Below are 22,382 nucleotides of genomic sequence, written 5' to 3'. Positions count from 1 at the left end.
AGGAAACCAGAATAGTTTGTGTGGACCGATAGTGAATTGTTGTTGTTGTTGTTATGAGACGTCTTCGTGGGATAAGAGGTCGAAGGCTAGAGGTCGAGGGGTGTGGCGATGACATCATCGGAAAAAAAAGTGCGTCTTCAGGCAGAGCGTTTACAGGATTCGTTTGGACGATCGGCCACAACAATGCAAAACACGTGCGTTTACACCGAAAAGCGTTTCCGTGTGGATGGCCCCTGAAGCAGTGACTGCCTGTAGCCCTGTTTGTTTGCATAATGTGGATAACTGTTGAGGCTGTGTTCTTATCTACTCTGATTGTGTGGTCATCAGAATTGCACACATATAAGCTACATCTGTGGTGACATTCTGCTCCCAAAATGTTTTTTAAAGGTTTATTGTAACAAAATCTGTCTTCCATCAGAGCCAGGTCCTCTAGTCAACAGTGCATGTTACTGGTAGAAAACAAAAAAAGAGACAAAGAGAACAGTGTTAGTGCACATACTGTACAAAGGGGGAGTAATGAAGAAAAGGGAACAACTTAGGAGGAGGAGAAGTAATGTGATCTAAAATGAGGGTGAAACAGTGATAGAAAAGTAAAGAATGGAGACAGATGGGAGAGAATGGTAGATAGAGTGGAGGAGGAGGAGGGGGGAGTTGATAATTGTGTGTCTGACAGAGGGAGAGAGAGAGAGAGAAAGAAGAGGTAGAGTTGCTAATAGTGTGTGTGATGTTGGTATTGATCAGTCCCACAGACAGAGAGGTGCGACGTGACACTATGACCTGACACTGTGGCTAATCGAAAACTAATTCCCTGTCTCCATCATCATCATCATCATCATCATCATTGTCGACATTCACAATCTATGACACACACACACACACACACATACACACACGTTTACAGCAGTGATCGGCCATCGTCCAGCAACTTTTATCTTTGCTAGGATTCCATCTTAAGTGAACATTTTAAGAACACATTAATAATAAAAGTATATATTTTTTTAAAGTTTTACTATCAGGACCAACTTTTAGTACTTCAAAGCTTTGTGAACACAGATCATCTTCTACATGGCTTGTGCCCCATGAAAAATGAAGTCTGCATTATTAGATCATATTATTCCTTATAAGGAACACGTGCAAAAGGCAAAGCACCAGTAGTTGTGCTTGTGCTTGTACTATTGCATTGCTAAATTTGCATTAATAAAGTGCAGTGTAAATATATAATGTAGAGAATCTGAAATACTATTACCTGTGGAATGAGAACTCATGAATTCAATTAAAAAGGATAAGGGCCCTATTTTAACAGGGGCATTTAGTGCGGAAAAAAGGGTCCGGGCGCCGGGCAGGGTTGTACTTAGTGTCTTCATTAATCATAATTGTGTTTTGGGCGTAACATGCAATAAACCAATCAGAGGGTCCTCTCCCATTCCCTTTAAAAGCCAGGCGCGTTTGGACCTTGGAGCATTGCTAATATGATTGAGGATTTGCACCGTAATATTTTTATTTGTAATCTTCTGCATGTGTGTGTGCTGCTGTGTGTCCCTGTGTGTGTAACAAGCATAGTGTGCGTGCGCTGTGCACGAGCCTAGGAGCATTTTACTAATTTGCTGTTAAAATAACAATGAAATGCTGCGTTATTGACTTTAGACCAGGTTTTTGTTGGTCACGATCACTTCCAGCTGCCTCACGATAGCAATACTCCCAGAATGCACCTGAGCACACCTCCCTGTAAGACCAGCACACCCATGGGCGCAAAGATGGGCGCAGGTGCATTTGCTAATTAAACGACGTGGGCACTGGACAGGAAATTGCGTCGGTCTTAAACTAGCAAAGACACTTGCTTCGGGCTTTGCGGTGCGCCGAGTGTAAGATAGGGCCCCAAATATTGTGATATTTAAATTTTCCTTGTGTCAACGAATTCCACTTGTGTAACCAAACCACCAATGAATTGATCCAACTTACAAGTATTTTATGCATATCCAAGCCTGATTTGTCTTATACCTCTGTGCCATAGATGAGAAGTCGTCATGGGTCAAACAACCCAAACCCAATGTGCATACTTTTTAATTTTAAGAGACCTGACCGGAAAGGGATCAGAGCACAGTCAGGCCCTCTGGCAGCAGTGTGTTGCTCCGCTAATTAACCACTGGGCTGGGGATAGCCTGGTTATGGTTCGTCTTTCCACTGTCTTTCCACAAGAAAACCCTTAATTCACCCATTTACATGTAAAATATATGCTGGCTCTTACACTTTGAAAGTCTGGTGGGATTGTTGATGGCAATGTCAGAGCTGCTTCATGTTAAATAAAAGGATCTTACTCTTTAACAAAAAGGTCTCTGTAGGAATCCTTTCCATAATGTTATCAGACACTTCATAATCTGAGCCTGTCAGTGGCAAAAACAGCACTTTCAGTAAACGGAGATTGATGGTGAACATTTGTCTTATAGGGTTACATTGCAGCCCGGTTTGCGGCTGCCTGTTACAGCGTTCTTCCTTAAATACTGGACCAAATTAGTCACTTAAACATAAGTCTATATCCACGATGTTCCACTTCCAGGATTGCTCCGGTGCCGTAGGAAAATCTGCCGGATGCATGTCTTTTCGCCGATGTCCGTCCCCTTCCTCTTCCTTTGTGTTGGCGTTCTAACCTCCGGTGGATTTGTGAGGACTATGGTTAACTGCTCCTCAGATCTCTGCAGGGTAAATCCAGACAGCTAGCTAGACTATCTGTCCAATCTGAGTTTTCTGTTGCACGACTAAAACTACTTTTGAACGTGTGTGTCTGCTGTCTGTTCATTTGTCTCCATCTCTCTGCTGTCTGTCTGTCTCTCTGCTATCTGTCTGTCCCTCTGTCTCTCTACTGTCCATCTGTCTCCATCTCTCTGCTGTCTGTCTGTCTGTCTGTCTCCATCTCTCTGCTGTCTGTCTGTCTGTCTGTCTCCATCTCTCCATTAGTGAAGGTGTCTCCTCGGGTCGATGTTTAGCGGGGGGCCAACTGGGCACGCCTACTTCTTTGTAAACATCCAATCATAGACCTTATGACTCCCAGCTGACCTCTGACCCCTCTCCACACTGTGTGTGTGTGTGTGTGTGTGTGTGTGTGTGTGTGTGTGTGTGTGTGTGTGTGTGTGTGTGTGTGCGTGTGCGTGTGTGTGTGTGTGTGTGTGTGTGTGTGTGTGTGTGTGTGTGTGTGTGAGAGAGAGACTCTGTGCACACTGCAGACTGAGAGAGCACTGAGTGATTACACTGTCAATAAATGTGTTTATTTGCCGGAGGCGGAGTGGAGCTTTTCTTGGAGATGAAAAGGTGTTTTGAAGCACTTTGTTGCGAGGCGGAGCGCAGACATACGCTGTAATCAGATCGCTGTCTGAAGAACAATGTGTGGTCAAGATAATGAGCAAAAATCACAGGGTAAAAACCTTCAACACACAATCAATGTGACTGACGCAGAGACAGCGAGAGAAGCAGATGGATGAAGGAAGCCAAATCCAAAACAATTCAATCATCATCACTGTGACAAGTGAGTGAGTGAGTGAGTGAGTGAGTGAGTGAGTGAGTGAGTGAGTGAGTGAGTGAGTGAGTGAGTGAGTGAGTGAGTGAGTGAGTGAGTGAGTGAGTGAGTGAGTGAGTGAGTCAGCGAGCGTAGGAGTCTCCTTCAGTCCTCTATATGATCAACTTCAGTACAAGCCGCCGGAAATAGAAGCTAAATAAAACTGTCTTCAGTGATGTGGAAAACCATGACCTTAATCATTAGCTTGTCTTCTCAGCGTTGGCCTTCGGTACTTCAGTGCTGTTCAGGATGATGACATGCAAAGATTGGCTGAGTTGAATAACTTTTCATTAATAGAGAAACTAACCAGTTTGTAGGCTCTGACCCCTAAATTCCACCAGGCGTGCCTGCTCAGCCTGCACTCACTCCCAACTCGTCAGATATTGACGCTTGGTCAGTGTCTCTCAGCGTCAGATACCGATGCAAAAATCACCATTTAGCGTCTGTATGGAACGCACCGGGCAGTAGCTTGACCGCGCCGTTGTAAGATGATGTAGTATGAAGAGACAATGGTAGAAAGTGGTGTGAGAGAACGAAAATCTGCATAAGGAGGTTGTTTGGGGGGGTGGAACAACACAGGACTTTCACCCAGGAGACCAGGGTTCATGTTCTGTTCTTGACCCGCGTGTCACTGAAAGCTACATTTTATAACCCCTCCCACTATCTTTTCCTAAACCTTACTGTCCCGTTCTTGTGCCAAATGTCAGATAAACATACTTCCCAACCCAGAGCGCCAAAAAGTGACGCCAAGAGTCCCGACCATAGACACCGATACCGTGGGTGCTCCGGAGCTCGAGCACCCATGGAAAATACTGAGCACCCACGTGTGCCAGACTACCAGTAGGCTCCATTCATTTAAAATGAAACATTGCAGTTGGTGCTGAGTGGAGTCTGTCATAGTGTGATTGGTTATGTCGCTGTCAGTCCCCTGCTCTATATCCTATCCACCAATCACAGCGTCTCTCAGATGAAAACTCCTCTTCAGTGACCCCCTCAATCCCCCCACTATACAGTGGCGCTGTCCTGAGTTGAAAGATAGCCTACTTTACGGCTTTATTATCGAGTTAATAGGCGTGTGTGTTCATGTTGGCCGCTGTCCATTTCCTAAGGTTCTGAAATGCAAAACATTTTTGACTACTTTTTTTTTAAAGGGCGTGCGCCCGTTTTAGTCTTGCATCCTAGGGATACAGATATTTATTATTCAGATATTTTATAAAAAGCAGCTCTAACGCTAGTAATATTACCATTGGGGCACTGGAGTCTCTAAGCCAATTCAGGCTTTTAAAAAGGCTCATCACTCTGTGGTGTGGCAGTAGATAGCTTATATGATGTTAGACTGTGATTGCTTCTGAGGATGTCTGAGCTTTTCATTACATGACAGAGGCCATCAGTTTGAGATGGATTTAAAGAGAAATTATTTCATTTGAAGGGCTCACCAGCAATCTTGAGAGTGGGAAAGCTTTTTTTTCATGATGTCAAAGTGGTCCATTCAGCAGCTTTATTAACCACACAAGCTCTGGAGAGTTCTCACTCCAAACTGATACTTGTGGGGGGCCTCTTCATTTAATGAAAAGGCACGAAAGACTGATTGAGTCAATGCTGGTTGAGTGGGAAAGTACTCAGCACGTGGACAAAAAACACAAACCAAAAGAGTATAACAATAGGGATAAAACAAGGTTCTATAATCAGATTTTTTTTTAAATTGCAAACCAACTAAGGACCCATGATTATCAACTAACAAGGGAAAAAGTGAAGAGAAAAGCAAACACTGATCCAGAAAAAGAAAATGTAGTTCATCAACATTACCACTGAAGACACAAACCCTAACCCTTGGTTATGGGCAAACACTACACAGTCCACAGTTTGAATAAAGAAGTCAGTCAATGACAATTGCAGCCTTGAGTAGTTTTCAACACAGCAGCATAGCACATTTCAGCTCCCATGTTAACAGATTACAGCTGGCACACTGCCTGCGTGACATGCGGAAAAGTGTGCATGCTAGAAATAAGACCGACGTCTATTTTTCACGCCACACGCAAGTGTGTTGAAAGCGTTTCAAGGCAAAATAGAATAGGAAAAGATGTTTATATGTCATTTTGACATGAATACATTTAATAAATGACATTTTGATGTTTGAAAGTCTCTAGGTTTTGACATAAATGCAGATATAAATGTTATTTAAAAAAAATATTGCACCTGTCAATACAGAACGAAATATTCTGTAATCCCAAAAAATATTGACAAAATAAAGTTAAAGAACATGCAATTATTTCATTTTATCAATGGGAAACATACATGTGTACAGACAAGGCTAGCAGCAGCAGTGCCGCGTCAGATATGTTTCTGGTTTGCAAAGACAGAAAACGCTTTGCAGACACCGCGCAACTGACACGCAACAGAAACGCCACGCTCACGCCACGCAGCCAGTGTGTAGGAGACCTTAGCTACCTTGCTAAGTTGTAATATGCAGCCTGTCGCCTCCTAATCTAACAGCTCACTGCGGTCGCTTCTTCTTCTTCCATTCCATTACGACCTACTTCCTGGAAAAAATATAAAATCATCTGTTACCTTATTTTCTACACACACATTTTGTTTCTGTGACTGCTTCACAATAAACGCCACCCCATGTTTTCATTAGTTTTGATGTGAAGTAGCTAACAGTGCCTTAATTGGTCCAAAAAAGGTGCCAGTACCGTGATTCAGCAGTTGCATGATATGATCACTGCATGTGTCTTGGATATATATATATTTATATTTAAGGTCATATGTATATCTTGTAGGGGTGACCCCGACTATTCCGACGATTCAATGTAAGGAGCCTGATTCGAATGCCATCTCACAGCAGTATCTGAAAAAGTGGGTATGAAACAAAGGATCATTCCATTCAGCCTATATGGGGGTGCTGAATGTCGGTTTTTACATAGAATTGCTTGGTTTCTCACAATAAATCCTGATATATAGCCAATTTTGGTATAAATATCTACCTACTTAAATTATTGTTAATAACAATTAGAAGTAAGGGCCTCATGTGGACAAAAATCGGTACTCGGTACTGGTGAGTACTGGCCCATTTCAGGCACTGAAGCAGTAGCAGAAGAAAATGTTGGCTTTGCTTTAACAAATTGAGGTTGATAAGAATGTAAAATTACAAACAGTTTTGCTGGATTACATGCTGCATTGTTACCTGTGAATGCCCTGGGAGCGTGAAGGCAATCGAAAACAATTGGCAAACAGTGGCACCTGGCAAAAGTGCTACATACATGACTTTACCGTTATTTAAGCAGGCCCATAATGTACACTGTCAATACCTTTTGGCATATCCAACTGTTATAATAAAATGAATTTAAAAAAGCTGCCCTAATCCAAATTTGCTTTTATGGCCCTCAAGTACTGTTTTAATTCATTCTCACCACTAATAGCCATGTTTTAAGGAGCAGGCAAGTTTTATTTTGATACTCCCCGTCTTGTCTCGTTTTAGGTCACTCCACTTCCACCATGTGTGATTACTGCCCCTCTCTTGTGCTGCACCTGTGTCCAATTGTCTCCCCCTGTGTCTATGCCAGTTCGTCTACCTGTTTTCCCAGTGGGCTTCTTGTGAGTTTTATGACCCTGCTTCGTCTTCTGCTTTGTGATCCCTGTCTCTGTGTTTTGGTACTTTTGCATGTGTTTTTTAATAGACTTTGTGAATAAACTGTGAAGAACTGTTTACCCTGTGTGAGCTTTCTGTCATATGAACAAAAACAGGCTTTGATTTTAACTTTAATACCTAATAACCAAATACCCCATACATCAGTACCCTGTGTGTGTGTGTGTGTGTGTGTGTGTGTGTGTGTGTGTGTGTGTGTGTGTGTGTGTGTGTATATATATATATATATATATATATATATATATATACAGTACATCCCACCATCTTCTGCCCAATGTCCCATGTTATGTATAGAAGGTCTGTGGTCCCTCAATACATGTTCAGACCAAGTGTACAGTAATTAGTAATTCTGAACACATTAATAATAATATATAGGGAAGGACATTTTGACACATCAGCACTCTTTCTCTCTCTTTCTCTCTCTCTCATACACACACACACACACACACACACACACACACACAGGTATTAGTGCACAGTGATTATATAGTCAACACATCTACTTACATCTGAACAGTAATTATAGACAACCTGAGATGGTTATCTCCTCCCATCTTCTCTTCTCCGTTCCTCCTACGTTTTCTTCTCTCCACTTTTCCATCTTCACTTTCCATCTTCTCTCTCCTCCTTTCCTGTCCCATCCTCCTCACCTCTCTCCTTTTCTCCTCTCCATTCTCCTTGTGTCTTCTCCCACTTTATTCCCTTCTTGTCCTACTTTGTCCTCTGTTCCCCTCAGGTTGTCAACAATGCAACGTCATTATGACATCTCATAGACAATGAAAAGCCTCTCATAGCGCACACACGCACACACACACACACACACACACACACACACACACACACACACACATTCCTATATTCCCTAAAAGGGACTATCGGGCTACACCTACCAAGTACTTCTGTTTGTGGTCATTTATGAAGAGAAAAATACGAAAATTTTCTTTTAAAGTCCTTTTCCATAATAGTACTGCATATGTGCTTTTAAATTTTTTTTTAAAGAAATTGCCAACAGGGGACGTCCATATACTGCAGTGGACCTGTCTGTATCCATATTGCAATGAATGAGTGTTCTTTCTTTGTTTCGTTCAAAAAATGATGATTCAGGGCGCCTTAATCGCTTACCTGGTAGAGCGCACGGCCATGTACAAAGGTTCAGTCCTCGCCGTGGCAGCCGTGGGTTCGGTTCCGAACTTGCAGCCCTTTGCTGCATGTCGTTCCCCCTGTCTCTCCCGTCATGTCTGGGCTGACCTATCGAATGGAGGCATAAAAGTGCAAACAAAAAAAATTATATTTAACGTGAATGTTATTGTTTAAACATTTCCCTGGAATACAAATGTTCAGAAAACAATCAAGGCCACTTTAATTGGGAATACATGTTTAACTTCCAAATTAAAAGTAACTTGTTTGGTGATTGGTTGGTGATTGCCTACACGCCACACACACACACACACACACACACACACACACACACACACACATTTCCAATGTAAAGCCCACATTGGACCCCAACTATGCAGTAATTATAGGCAGACAGCCGTTCTATTTATATCAGAACATGAATTACACACTGACCTGGTCCACACACACACACACACACACACACACACACACACACACACACACAGAACAGTGCAGAACAATAATTACATACAGTGAATGGAGAAATGGGACAAAGTGACATTGAAACACTCCTCTCATGACATCATCTGGGAACTCATTTGTGGCTGTTTCTGTGTCCTGCAACACTCAGATCCAAAGGTTAGGATTTTCTTACTAACTAAAAACAAACAAAATCTATCCAATAATGTGGAATTCCTTACTTGTCGACATATTTGTGATACCAATCCAAACAGGTGATCACCTGGGGAAAGTCAATGCCTATCTATCTAAATCAAAGGATCCAATAGGAGTTACATTCTGAAAAGGATACATTTATTGTGTTCTTGAATGGATAATAAAGTTGTCATCCTTTACTACGCAAAACCTCCCTCCATACTCAGCGAGTAGACTGAACACAAGCTGCAGGAGGAGGTATGATTATTGTGATCCTTGGCTGCCATCTCCTGGCAGGTCTACAGACAGTCCACAGTGCTAAATATATTGATGATGCCACTTGGAAAACTGCAGTGAATCAAAGAAGAGGAAAGAACTGTTTCAAATTAATTTACACAAAGGATTGTCATTTTTTTAATATCAGTTTTTTGGACATGTAAATTTTTGCCACAAAGGTGTCCAGAGGGTGTGTTGAGTGTTGACCCAAAAGAAAGTTTCTGAGAAATTACATGCCATAAGCAGTAACACAGCAAAAATTATCACAAAATTAAAAAAAAAAAAAAAGAGTGCATGAGGGTTAAACCAATACCAATAGTCATGGGCGGCGCTTAGCTCAGCACGGAGACGCTGTAAAATAGTCGTCCGAGAGAAAACTCAGTTAACCATAGTCCTCATAAATCACAAAAAACCCACAAAGAAAGCGGAAGGAAAACAGACATCGGAGAAAATACATGCATCCAGCGGAATTTCCTGCGGCACTGGAGCGATCCCGGAAATGGAACGTCAAGGATATAGAGTACTGCTCTGTCTACCTAATGATAATATTTTGTTAAGATAAGGCCAACCACAGTGACTGAGGTAACCTTTTGAATATATTAGTGCAGAGGGAAAAGGGACAAGATAGAGAATGTAAATCTCTGATGCGGTCCTGCAGTTTCATTGGTAATCAAGGACAAACCATGGAAACATTTATGTGGCCAGATGGTAACTGTGTCCCTTGCTAAGATATAAAGTGACAAAAAAAGTGGTGTGGAGACAAAACTTTGAAATTCTGATTTTTTACTGAGGAGTAGAACCACTGGAAAGGTTGGACCCCACAATTGGGCATAACATATGTGGACCCCTCAAAGGAGAAAAACGTGTGTGTGTGTGTGTGTGTGTGTGTGTGTGTGTGTGTGTGTGTGTGTGTGTGTGTGTGTGTGTGTGTGTGTGTGTGTGTGTGTGTGTGTGTGTGTGGCGTGTGTGTGTGTGTGTGTGTGTTTTAGGAGCATTCTTTGTAGGCTACATGTATAAAATGCGTTCAGAATCTCCTTCCCAATCAGAGCCAACAGTTTGCAAGGCTGCGGTAGCGATGCATTAAAAGAAAAGCCCCCTCCACATTTCAGTTCAGAACCTTTAAACATTATGAAATATCAACAATTTGATATCAACAGGTTTTTGCACATGTACAAATGGGTTGAAGGAATAAAACCATACCGCGGTCCCCAAACTGGCCGCTTCAGTGAGATTAAACCAATGGTGTGTGAATATGTGACTGAAAAACGAAATGAGGGACTGCCCATAACTCGATCTGTCATCCATGTAAGAGCTCTAGAAATAGCCAGAGAGTTAAACGTACCGGACACCAAGTTTAAAGCCTGTAATGGCTAGAGGCAACCGGAACCTATGAGCAACGTTGCACGCTGAAAATGTCAAGTTTTGAAGAAAATGTGGATCGTGCAAGAAGGCAGGCCTGCATGGTTCTTTCGGAGAATGATTGTAAAGATTTACAAAGAATATGTTTAAAGGTGCAATATGTAATACTGACAGCTAGTGTTTAAAATAGTTACTGTAGTACAAATTCAAAATACTGGAGAGAGTCGTCTCCCCCGCCCCCTCCTCCCCAGACTTGGAGTTCACGTTGGGTGCCAGGCTGAGACCGCAGCATCCACAACAATGTTGCTAGACGCTTGTCTCACATAGCCAGACATTACTTCACAGCACAGCGGAGTAGCTAACGTTAGATGCTGGCTATATAGACAGTCATAAAAGCACATGCTCACGCGGAGCCCTGTACCCAACTGACAGACAACCTTTTTTGGCTTAGAATTAGAAACTGCTAAAAATCCCACAACCTGGCCGTCCTCTCCACACGCCAGACAGACACACTTCCTCGGCATAGAATTACGTTAGGAACCGCTAAAAATATCACTACCTTGCCCACCTTTTCAACCTGAGTGAACACACTTTATTGGCTTAGAATTACGGCAACAATCGCTAAACACACTGCAAACTCAAGGTCCTCTCTTCCTGATTTACAGCCCCCCTCTCATGGCTTAAAATAACTCACCATTGTCGGCTAAGGCCGCTGAACAGGCTACACGTTGTAAACAGCCGTGGACCGCTTGCCTGGTCCTCCTGTAACGTTAGCAGTTAGCAGGGTTAGCATGCCGACCAGTCAGGTTCACTTCACTGGCTGTGTCTCAATTGTTTTTGCGAGTAATCAACTTGGTGAGTAGCTACACGAATGTTGAAATGACATAAAATGCCCGTCCCTAGTGGCTGTGATAAATTAGCCTGAAGCTAATGCTTACCTGTTCAGGAGGAAATTAGCCAACTTGGCGTCCTTTTGGGCTCTAAGCTGTCTCCATCTTTCAAATACATCTCCAATATTTACCCAGATGGGTTTGTTACGTCTCTGATCACGCAATTGTTAGAAACATGCCTTTTTTTTGTCGGGTAGAATCTATCTCTGTTGATCCTGTTTGTTTGTTTGCTGCTTTCATGGCTGTACTAACCTTACAGCTGTAGCGCGCTGGGTTTACCTTTTTACAGGTAATATCTGGCAACCCGGCCTGGCTGACAAACTGGGCCGTTGATAACAACACACAGATCAAAACATAAACAGACATTCCATCATGGAACAGAAATTTCAAAAGGAGAAAATACTGGCATTAGCATTGTTCTCAGAAAAGATAGTATTTCAGCTTAGCATGATTCCTTAATATCTGATGACGCATTGGGGTCATTTTTGGATTTATTACAGTAAATATATTACATATTGGACCTTTAAGGCATCTACTCTCTAAATGTTTTTTTTGAGGACCAGAGCCTATGTTTGAAATTATTTTTATGAAATAACCACAAAGAGAGGGGAAAGAGTTGCAAAGAGATGCAAAGATATACAAACAGACTCACCATGGCCACAAAGAGATGCAAAAAAACTACAAAGTAATGCAAAATGACCACAAACAACAACAACGAAAAAACACAAAACAAACCAATAAAGACTCAAAACAACTACAAAGAGATTAAATAATGCTACAAAGACAGAAATAGACTACAAGAAGACACAACGGCCAAAAAAATACTCAAATTGACCGCAAAGAGATGCAAAACGACTACAAAGATGCTCTTCTCAGCCTTTGACATGTCTGTGTACAGGAGCCCATTGTACCATAATCCATCCATGGCCCTCATCTTCGGCTCCAAGTTTTCAGTGCGCCACTAGATTGACATCACCACACCCCCTACCACGCCTCTCCTCCCATCATGGCGCACGGCAAAACTAAGATATGAAACCGGCGCAGGCATGGAAATACCTTCTGTTCAACCTAGCCAACAGCAAATGCAATGCATAGGACTAATGCAAATTCATGCCTGACCATTTTTATCTCTCTTCTTCTTCTCTAGAGGAGGTGTAGATTTGAATCAACCGACTGCATGTCACCATATTTACTGTAGACTGTTTGAATGCAGAGGACAGAACATCAGACACTGGTGCAGCTTTTAAAGGTAATTTTTGAAACATTACTTAAAGATATTATTAACAAGTATAAAAGAACTGCAACCAGTCAAAATGAATATGCAAACTGTAACAACCAGAGAGATGTGACTGTATTTGAACAGTTTAGGTGTTGAAACCAATTATGAGTTATTTAATATGGGTGTTTCCGTGAGAATTGTAAGTATGTCATTGTGTAAACAATAAAATAAAATAAAAAGCATTTTTGAAAAAATAGCTGAAAAGAAGCAACATACAAAAAAAGATACATTATTTTTAACTAAATAAATCTGGGTAAAGGAAGAAGCTGAAAATGCACAATCAATAGGAAATCAATAAATAATAAAGTAGTACTGTTGAGACATTTTAGGAATGGATTCCATACATCTAGAGCATTTTCTTTACAAAATAGTATTATTAGTAGTAGTAGTAGTTGTAGTAGTAGTAGTGGAAGCATTATTATTATTATTATTATTGTTCTGAACAGATATTAATCCAATGCGAGGTATTCTAGCAGGAATTTAATTTGATTCCCTCAGTCACATTTTTAAATAATCAATTCACACAGAGACCTCTCTGCCCCAATGTTCATGTTTTCTATGCTCCTAGTTTAAAGTATATATTTAGAATAACTGACTGCACCAAGGAGAGGGACATAGTTTCAACAATAGGTTTTTATTTAGCAAATGGCAATAAATCATTTTAATTCTTTTGGTATTATTAGAATAAATATCACTTCAAAATCAACAAAAATCTTCACACTCACCTGAAAGGGCTGTTGCTGCTATTTTGTTAATTTGACAGGAAAAAAACAGTGCTGCAATAATAAACAGTAACTTCATAATTTATTTTTCAACACAGGATGTTTTTTTCATGTAGTGGTCAATTTGGATTTTTGGTCAATTTTTTTTTTTTTATCTAATGGAAAGAAAACTTCCAAAATACACATTTAGTTGGGGTTTGTTTGAGACCTACTAATCTCCATCTGTTTGCATCTGTAGATTTTTTTAACCAAACAAGCTTATGTGCATATTTAAACATAACATTTCAGGGGAAAATACTTTTGATGTAAGTCATTTAACTGGGGAAGTTCTGGGGTGATATGTTTTAGTTGCCTTGTTTATCTTATTCACCTGCAGTGCCTTGTCAAATGTATGCAAATTAGCTCATTTTGATTAGTTAATGCCTAATTTGCATATTAATGTGGCGATTGTGATGACGTTATTAGACACAAATTGATACTTGTCTCCCAGCAGGATAGAGTTATGTAACCCAAGACAGGTTAGAGTCAGTTAATTATAAAATATCCTCATTCAAAATCAGAGGACTGGGGGGGGGGGGCTTCAACAAGAAGTGGGGCATTGAGTACAGAAGACAGGCAAAACTCCTCAAACAAATGTACTGTACATTAAAAATAAACATTACAGTAAATCACTGAAACAACTGGGCAATGTTCTGCGTGCAGTAAAAACAAATCAAATAACACACACATCTACGTCAACAATTGTCTGAAACAAATGTCTGAATCTGTAAATATAAATAACTGTATAAAATAAAAAAAAAATGAATATATAAACAAAAACAGCATGTTGATGTTTTAATGTGAATGTTTATAGTTGTATACAAGTCAATTAGTTGCCAACTATGAAATTAATTGCCAACTGTTTTGATAATTGATCCATCGGTTTGAGTAATTGTTTTATGAAAAAAAAGTGATTATTCTTTGATTCCAGCCTATTAAATGTGAATATGTTCTACTTTCTTCTCTGCTCTGTGACAGTAAACTGAATATCTTTGTGCTGTGGACAAAACAAGACATTTGAGGACGTAATCTTGGACTTTGGGAACACTGATCCAGATGAGAGCTATAGTCCTTTTTCAGCATGTTGTGATTCAATGTGATTGTGGGTAGAGCGGCACATTTTAATTGATTAATCAATTAGATGTCAACTATTAAATGAATCCCCAACTGTTTGGATAATTGATTAATCCGTTTGAGTAATTTATGTAATAATTCTTTGATTCCAGCTTGTTAAATGTGAATATGTTCTTCTCTCCTCTGTGACAGTAAACTGAATATCTTTGACTTGTGGACAAAATGAGACATTTGAGGCTTTGGGAAACACTGATCCACATTTTTTACAATTTTCTGACATTTTAGAGACCAAACAACTATTCCATTAAATCGACAGATTAATCGACAATGTGAATAATTGTTAGTTGCCGCTCTAATTGTGGATATACTAAAGGTTTACTTCATGTGTGTGAATGTGCACCTCACAGCTTTAAGGAGATCACTGAACAATGTTAGTGAGATATTAAACAACATGCTCCCTTTCTATTACCTGATCTCTTAAACTACAGGTTTCACTCTGAAGAATGGACATTGACAACACTTCACAGAACAACAGCAATGTTTACTGCAATAGCATCATCGTCCCCATTATCATGATGTAGCTAAATTCATATATGGGGTGGAATGCATGATCATTGGTATCGGCCTTCTTTTGACTCTCGTGGCCATCCCTGCTCTTTATTCTCTGGTATGAACATTATGCCTGAGATGTATTTATTGTATGTTCTATGTGTCTCTCGTACAGTCTGTCTGTAAAGGAGCTAGATCTGGGTTGGGCACCAGGTGTCAGGGGGATGAAGTGTTGATATATACATTTACAGGAATACTTTATTCCATAATTAAAATGTACATAAAGCTGATTGGACCCTGATCATATGTAGTTTACATGCATGACTCCATTCCAGCCTTCTCCTAAACCATTCAGCTACAGAGAAAGAAAAAGTTTTTGTTTTATACCACTTCTCTGTTCATGCAACTGTTTAGGAAGATAGTGAAGCATTGTTGTCAGAGAAGATAGTATTTCAACTTAACATGTTACCTTAATAGCTGGTGACATATTGTGGTATTTTTTTTAATTTTAATACGGTAAATATATTACATATTGGACTTTTAAGGTAGTAAGTTTGGACTGTACCTCCCATATTTTGAAGGAGGTGAAGTTCAGAACATGTTTACAACAGCTTTCTTTACTTTGACCAATGTGTTTGCCTGCAGGTGCAAAATGAACATGTTGCTTCGATCTACGTCATCAACCTTCTCATTTCCGACCTCCTTCAGTTCTGCTGCATGATCGCTGACGTGGCACAACCTGCGAGCCTGAAAATCTTCTACTACATTTACCTCTATAGTCTGGCAGCTAGTGTTTGCTTCATGGTGGGCATCGCTCTGGAAAGGTATGTAATATCCAGTTAAGATGTTCCGATACCGTTTTTTTTTTCTTCCAGATACTGATTCCGATACCTGAACTTGGCCCCTGGGGTCCGTTTCAGAAAGCAGGTTTAGTGAAAACTCTGAGTTTGTTAACCCTGAGATGAGGAAAACTCTGGGTTATCTGTTTAAGAAAGGGAGGTTAATCGAACCTGAGAGAGAGAGGTAACTCCAGCCGTTTCAGAAAGAGAGGTAACTTAACCTCAGAGTCAGTTACTCGCTCTGAAACGTTTTTAAACGTTTTTGTAGTGTTCCCTGGACACAAACCAGTAAGAGCGATTAAAAAGGAGCTCCACACTATTGCAGGTGAATCATGTAAACCCTTTGAAATAAAAGATTATGAATTATGATTATGTAAATGATGGTGCTGCAGCCTCAGAATGGGATTAGTAGGCCTAGGACTTTTTCGCCCGCATGATTCCACCGAAATGAAATAGATTGTAGGTTCAATACCATTTCACCAGTAATATTATACGTATGATTAAATATGAAATGAATACACTATATTGGAACTTACGCATTGACTCCAGCAGCAATTTTCTCCCACGCAAATTCTCTCTCATTTTTCAGCAGCCACTGTGTTGCTTTTTTGATGAAATACATGTTCAAACTCGCTGTATGTGCGCATGAGTATTTCCGCAGACCAGTTTGTTTGTGGTTATTACCATGGTGAATCATAGTATCATGGCTCCATTCATGCTGCCTTTTTATAGCGGTGGTGCACGTGCTTAACTCTGAGTGAACCTACTCTGAGTTGATTGAACCAACTCTAATCAGCTGTTCTGGAACCGAAAACTCAAGAGTTTCCATCTCAGGGTACATCTACTCAGAGTTCAGGGTTGGACTTAAAGTTTGTTAAACCTCCTTCCTGAAACGGGCCCCAGATCAAACACCAAAATATTCCTCAATACTCTTTAATAAAATAAAATAAATTAAAATAATGTAACAGCTGTATTCTACTAGCCCTGTATGGATGTGATATGAATATATGAACAAATACATACAGAGAATTAATGCCATAGAACTTTCTTGCATTATCTAGTTTACAGTCCCATATGAAAAAGACTAGAAATAAATAACAATTCCAAAAAACTGTGCATCCACAATTTAGTAAATGAAATACATTTATTATTTAAATAGTACAGTAACAGTATAAACAGTAGTGAAAATAAAATTGGTAACTCTAGTGCCACCTGTCGTAACTAAAGCTTTGCATACTGTACACATCACAGTTTTACTGAAGAGATTTTGTAGTGTACGTCAGGTGTAGAGTCTCAGGTAAGTGTGTTGAGCTCAGTTCATATTTTTGGAGGTGTGTGGCTGTCAGGGTTAGCAGATGAGCTTTACCAGTGGCTCACTAATTTACATTACGATCAGCTAATTTAACAAGAGTCTAGAAGTCTTGCTATTTGGTTGGATGAGGTAGTTACTACAGTATGGAAAACATATTTCTTTCATTGAATCAAGAGAAACACTGAAAAAAAAGATAATGGTACAGTCTCCATGCTACACTAATTATGATGATTATTACCGGAGCCTGGCTGAACACACTCACTCATCCCAGACGGCAGCTAGCAGCTAAGAGGGTAGGTGAATTTCAACAATGGCTAAGTTGCTAAACGCATCTTGTTGTCATGTAAGGGCCCTGTTCATGTTGCACAGACATTTTAATTGCATTTTGTGTCTGTTAAGAGGCACAAAGGCACTCTTTATCTTATGCCCCCATAACTGCCGTTTTAGCTGAGTGGGAGCTCTCGGCATTAGCTGCAGCAGCTCCGTGTTGCTAGCACCAATTCGGCTCGTTTTTTTCGCTATCGACAGTACTCATAGACATATACATATAGCGATCAAGATTAACGTAAAACTTCCCCGGAGTTCTCCTTTAAGGCTTTCCTCTGTGTACACATATCCTCTACAAGTATAATTTTGGCTGTATTATTTGTGTCCCCTTCAAAAATTGCTCTTCAGAAATTGTATGTTTATTGCCCCCCCCCACCCCACCCACAACTGTTAGATGAGATTTACGCCCATGCTGGTATCGGTATTGGAACAACTCTACTATCCAGTATGTGTGTAACTACTTCTGTGTCTGATCGTTGTATGGCTATAGAATTCTGAAGCTGTATATCTTGTATTACAGGTATTTGGTCATCGTCTTCCCAGTGTGGTACCGCTGCAGACGAACCATCAAGACCTCTGTGGTGATCTGTGTCATGGCCTGGGCCCTGTCTGCTTTCCATCCTATCGCTCAATGTTTCAGTTTTAATAATATTATGAAAACTATTGACATTGTCTTTTTGCTCCTTCCCCTCCCACCGCTCATATTCTTCCTGGTTGGGACCCTCAAAGCCCTGTCTACTTCCATCTCGGTCCCAGCTGACGAAAAACGACGAATTGTAGGAACTTTGGTCCTGGTGCTGCTAATTTACACACTGCTGTTCCTGCCCAACACCATTTTGGCAGTGCTTAACAGGTTAAACGTATACACCTCACATATTCTTGTGTACCTGTCTCTTGTATTTGTTAGGTTGAGTCCTCTTGCAGACTTAGTTCTGTATATTTTCATGAAGAAAGGGGCCGTAGACAAGCTTTTGGCCTCTGTGTGTTGTTGCAGAATGGAAAGCATTGATGTCATCAGTATACCAGTATGAATCATGACGACATGTCCACAGTCAGCTTCATGTAGGCTGAGAAAGGAGAGAAAGAGGAGAAAACACAAGGAGAAATATAGAAAAATAGACAGATTTTCTCACCTACTGATTTTATTTTGCATGTTTTTATCTGCATGTTTTGAATTTGGTTGTGCTTATCATTTTTATCCTTTATCCTTTTATCACAGAAGCAGAGCAGATATATTTTGATTCACTGAGATCATTGAAGCCGCCAGGCCGTCTTATTCCTAAACCTTTAATTTGTATGTTTTAAACAGAAAGAGCATCTTAACAAGTTTCAGGCTGTTCTAATGAACTATTTGTACATATAGCTACCAATACTTATTTGTATGTATTCCACGTATTTATTACTGTATGAACCACATTGACTGCTTCTGTAGAAGACCGCGGAAATCCATGTCGGGGTTGAAAAGTGGTTCCTAAAACACAGGGCTTTCAAGCATGGGGGGCGGAGTTCATGTCCCGGAACAAATTAAAGGGAAAACACAAGACTTTCGCCCAGGAAACAGGTGTTCGTGTCCTGGAAGTAATACTTAAGGGCGGGGCGATGTTTTATTTCAATCAGGAGAGACTTCATTGCAGATATGTAATGATTTATTGTACGTGTGCGTGAAATGTACAGTATAGTCTTTGGAGATTAGACTCCACCATCATTTAAAAATTCTGAGAAACTTTTAAAAGGGGTAGAAGCCGAAGTATGAACCCCACGATGGAGTCTAGACACTGATGGTGGCGTGAGGAGCCGGAAGACCAAAGCCGAAGGCCGCCGGGAGAGGCCTGCCGGAAGAGGGCCCAGGAACCGTGAGGGGCTCGTATCCTGAAATGACAACTGAGCAGCAGAGAGAGAGACTTGTTTAAAACAGGGATGTCGTGCAGTGATTGGCTCGTGATTTTCATGGCCGCTTCTGATTGGTTAAGACTAAAGTGAACACCTCAACAGCTGATCCATTCAGGGGAGTGTGAAGTGATTATGTTTAAGTCGTCGTCCTTAAGGAATTTTCGCTTAAGCTCCACTTTAAATCCAAACCACAAGCTTTATTTTTAATATTAACCATCACCAATCATTTTGGTGTCTCAACTTAACTGACGTCGCTGCATGACGGTCACCTTTTGGTGTCTCAACTTAACTGTAACGAACGCTAAACTTAACTATCATGTGACTGGTCATCAGGTGACTGGCCGGCGGTCTCCCTAATTTCATAAGCTATCATACGATTTGTTGTGCATAAGTTTTTGTAAGATTTCATATGAACCTGTTCATGAGAATGGGTTGCAGGTCTTAAGGAATTTTTTTTACGGTTTTGGTCTCATACACATTTTAATTTAGTTGTTTAGTTTTTCCCAGTTTTAACTAATGTACCTCTATGTCTATCCGAAACTGGGTTTGTTTTTGCTTTGTTGTTTTTTGCTAATAAACTAAACTACATACTATTTGTTTATCTATATTTAATATACATATAATATAAAAAGTATGCATGGTGTTTGAGTTAGTGGGTTTTGAGAAGAGTTTTGTGAAGTAAAAAACTGATTGACATATATAAGTTATAAAACAATTATTGGGTGACAGCATTGGATCAAAAGAACTCTTTGAAGCTGACCATCTACACCGGAGCCAGACGCTACAATATGACCAAAAACAAATATGCATCAACAGGAGATGTGTCATCCATCTTTATATACAGTTCATGGAATTAATGATACATTTATAAAAGAAAATTGTTGAAAAATGTCTATAATAATTGTACAATTATTTACATTGTACTTCCCAATATAGCAATGTGTATATTCGGTATGAATTTAAGCATCTAAATCCATCAAATGATCAAATGATTTGTCACGTGGTGGATGGCCTGTAGGTGGCTTATGAACAGCCCCTGATGCATCAATCTGCTGGAGTTGGAAATAAAGTTGCAGGATTAAGAGCATTATATCTCTTTACAGTGATGTTAGACAGGTCAAGTAAAATGGTGTGATATCTTAGCCCTCTTTGTGCTGAGAGTTGAGATGTCTGTTGCAAGTCTTTTTGGTCTCATACACATCGTTAGTTAGTTTTTAACAGTTTTAATAATGTATGTCGATCCAAAACTGGGTTTGTTTTTGCTTCTTTGTTGTTTTTTGTACAGCTAATAAACTAAACTACATACTATTTGTTTATCTTTATTTAATATAAATATATAATACAAAATATAAAAATTATTTTAATAATAATAATTACTTTATAAAATTCTCCCAACAAAAGATGTTAAAAATATGGAAAATAACTGAGGAAAACAGATGTAGAAGAGGCCATTATGACCTTATTTTGGCATTATCCTGTTGTATCATTCTGACACCAGTCAGTAGATTGGCAGACTACACAGGCAGTCCTTTCACATTTAACCCCTTGTAGTATTATTTTGTGTGTCAAGAAGATCAAGATTTGTTCTTGCATATTATTGTAACTCTTGGGAAAATGTACATATTAAAATCCCCAAAAGAGTTAATATTAAGGATTTTTATTCTTAAAGATTTTTATCTTAAAGAGAAAATTATTATGAAAGGTAAAGTCAAAAATGTGAGGAAAATTGAATGTGAGAGACTGATCTAAAACTTGAGATGCAGAGGTTTGAAGCCAAACATAAAAGTTAATGTTATTCAGATTATTTGTATTGTGGTGTTGATTTATGTATTTTATCTTTATTTTTTGGAAACTGAAATGAGGTAGAAAGACTTTTTTTGTGTTTAATTACATAAAATGATATACGTAACATGTATGTTTATGTATCTAAAAAAGATGGGGAGATAAAAAAAGAGGAGAAAACACAAGGATAAATATAGAAAAAAAAGACAGATTCTGTCACCTAGTGATATGATTTCCAATAAAACTGCAGATAAATGGAAGCCTCGTATGTGGGAGTTCTGCTGCTGGGAATGTTTTGGTCAACTTGCTCTGGTTTATTGTGATGGCTTCAACAGATGTTAATCAAATATGTTTTTATTAGTTTGTTAGCTGTAACTGGCTGTCCATCGTTATTATCCTTTAATCACAGAAGTAGAGCAGATATATTATTTGAATAAACTGGAACTGAACCTAACTTAACTGTCCAGCCGATGGCGATCTAGTACAACCTGAAGTATTTTTTTAACATCTCTGGTATGTGTTCTGTGTTTCTCAAAAAGGTCAATTAAAGAAAAATTAAATTTTACAAAAATAAATACTGGGTTTTAAAGCGCCCATATTATGCTCATTTTCAGGTTCATAACTGTATTTTAAGGTTGTACAAGAATATTTTCAAAAAACACCATATTTTTGTCGTACTGCACAGCTCTTACTGCTGCAGATCCTCTTTTCACCTGGTCACCTGGTAGCTACAGAGTGAGACCTCTTTTCTTCTGTACTATCTTTGATTGCACACATGCGCCGTAGCTCAGATGTAGATCATGTCAGCTAGCTAGCTCCATAGACAGTAAAAGAAAGGCTGTTTCTCCAACTTCGGTCAGTTACAAGGCAGGATTAGCTGGGAGACTTCCTCTAAACGAGGGCGCACATGTAAGTAGTTCTTTTGTAGATGACGGTGAACTTGTGTGTGTTGTAGCCGTGCTTTGCTATTGAGAATGAGGTAGCATGCTAGCGGCTAACGCTAGCATGCTACCTCGTTCTCAATAGCAAACGGTTGCAGTTAGCCAGCTTGTTTTGGCTTGTGACGTCACAAGCCATG

The 22,382-nt window shown here is 39.7% G+C and overlaps 1 protein-coding gene across 2 annotated transcripts; it reads left to right on the top strand.

Annotated features, from left to right (window-relative positions):
- The first annotated feature begins 12,716 nt into the window (after positions 1-12,716).
- Positions 12,717-19,488, top strand: LOC120564385 (G-protein coupled receptor 4-like). 2 transcript variants are annotated; one of them, XM_039809294.1, is made up of 6 exons: positions 12,717-12,740; positions 14,510-14,633; positions 15,094-15,272; positions 15,800-15,978; positions 18,153-18,485; positions 18,627-19,488. In XM_039809294.1, exons 3-6 carry the CDS (start codon positions 15,213-15,215, stop codon positions 18,661-18,663), a joined length of 609 nt encoding a protein of 202 aa, XP_039665228.1. In that variant the 5' UTR covers positions 12,717-12,740; positions 14,510-14,633; positions 15,094-15,212; the 3' UTR covers positions 18,664-19,488. The 2 variants fall into 2 exon arrangements, with proteins under 2 accessions (XP_039665228.1, XP_039665227.1); XM_039809293.1 differs by having other exon boundaries at positions 18,153-19,488.
- Positions 19,489-22,382: the final 2,894 nt, after the last annotated feature.

The sequence above is a fragment of the Perca fluviatilis genome, chromosome 8, assembly GCF_010015445.1.
Source record: "Perca fluviatilis chromosome 8, GENO_Pfluv_1.0, whole genome shotgun sequence".
Classification (NCBI taxonomy): Eukaryota; Metazoa; Chordata; class Actinopteri; order Perciformes; family Percidae; genus Perca; species Perca fluviatilis.
Note: the sequence above shows the minus strand (reverse complement) of the source record. Positions and strands in the feature narration are given on the sequence as shown.

Coding starts and splice junctions, on each gene's coding strand:
- LOC120564385 (XM_039809293.1), top strand. CDS start 15,213: ATGATCATTGGTATCGGCCTTCTTTTGACTCTCGTGGCCATCCCTGCT. Junction 15,273..15,799: donor TCCCTGCTCTTTATTCTCTG/GTATGAACATTA, acceptor GTTTGCCTGCAG/GTGCAAAATGAACATGTTGC. Junction 15,979..18,152: donor GTGGGCATCGCTCTGGAAAG/GTATGTAATATC, acceptor CTTGTATTACAG/GTATTTGGTCATCGTCTTCC.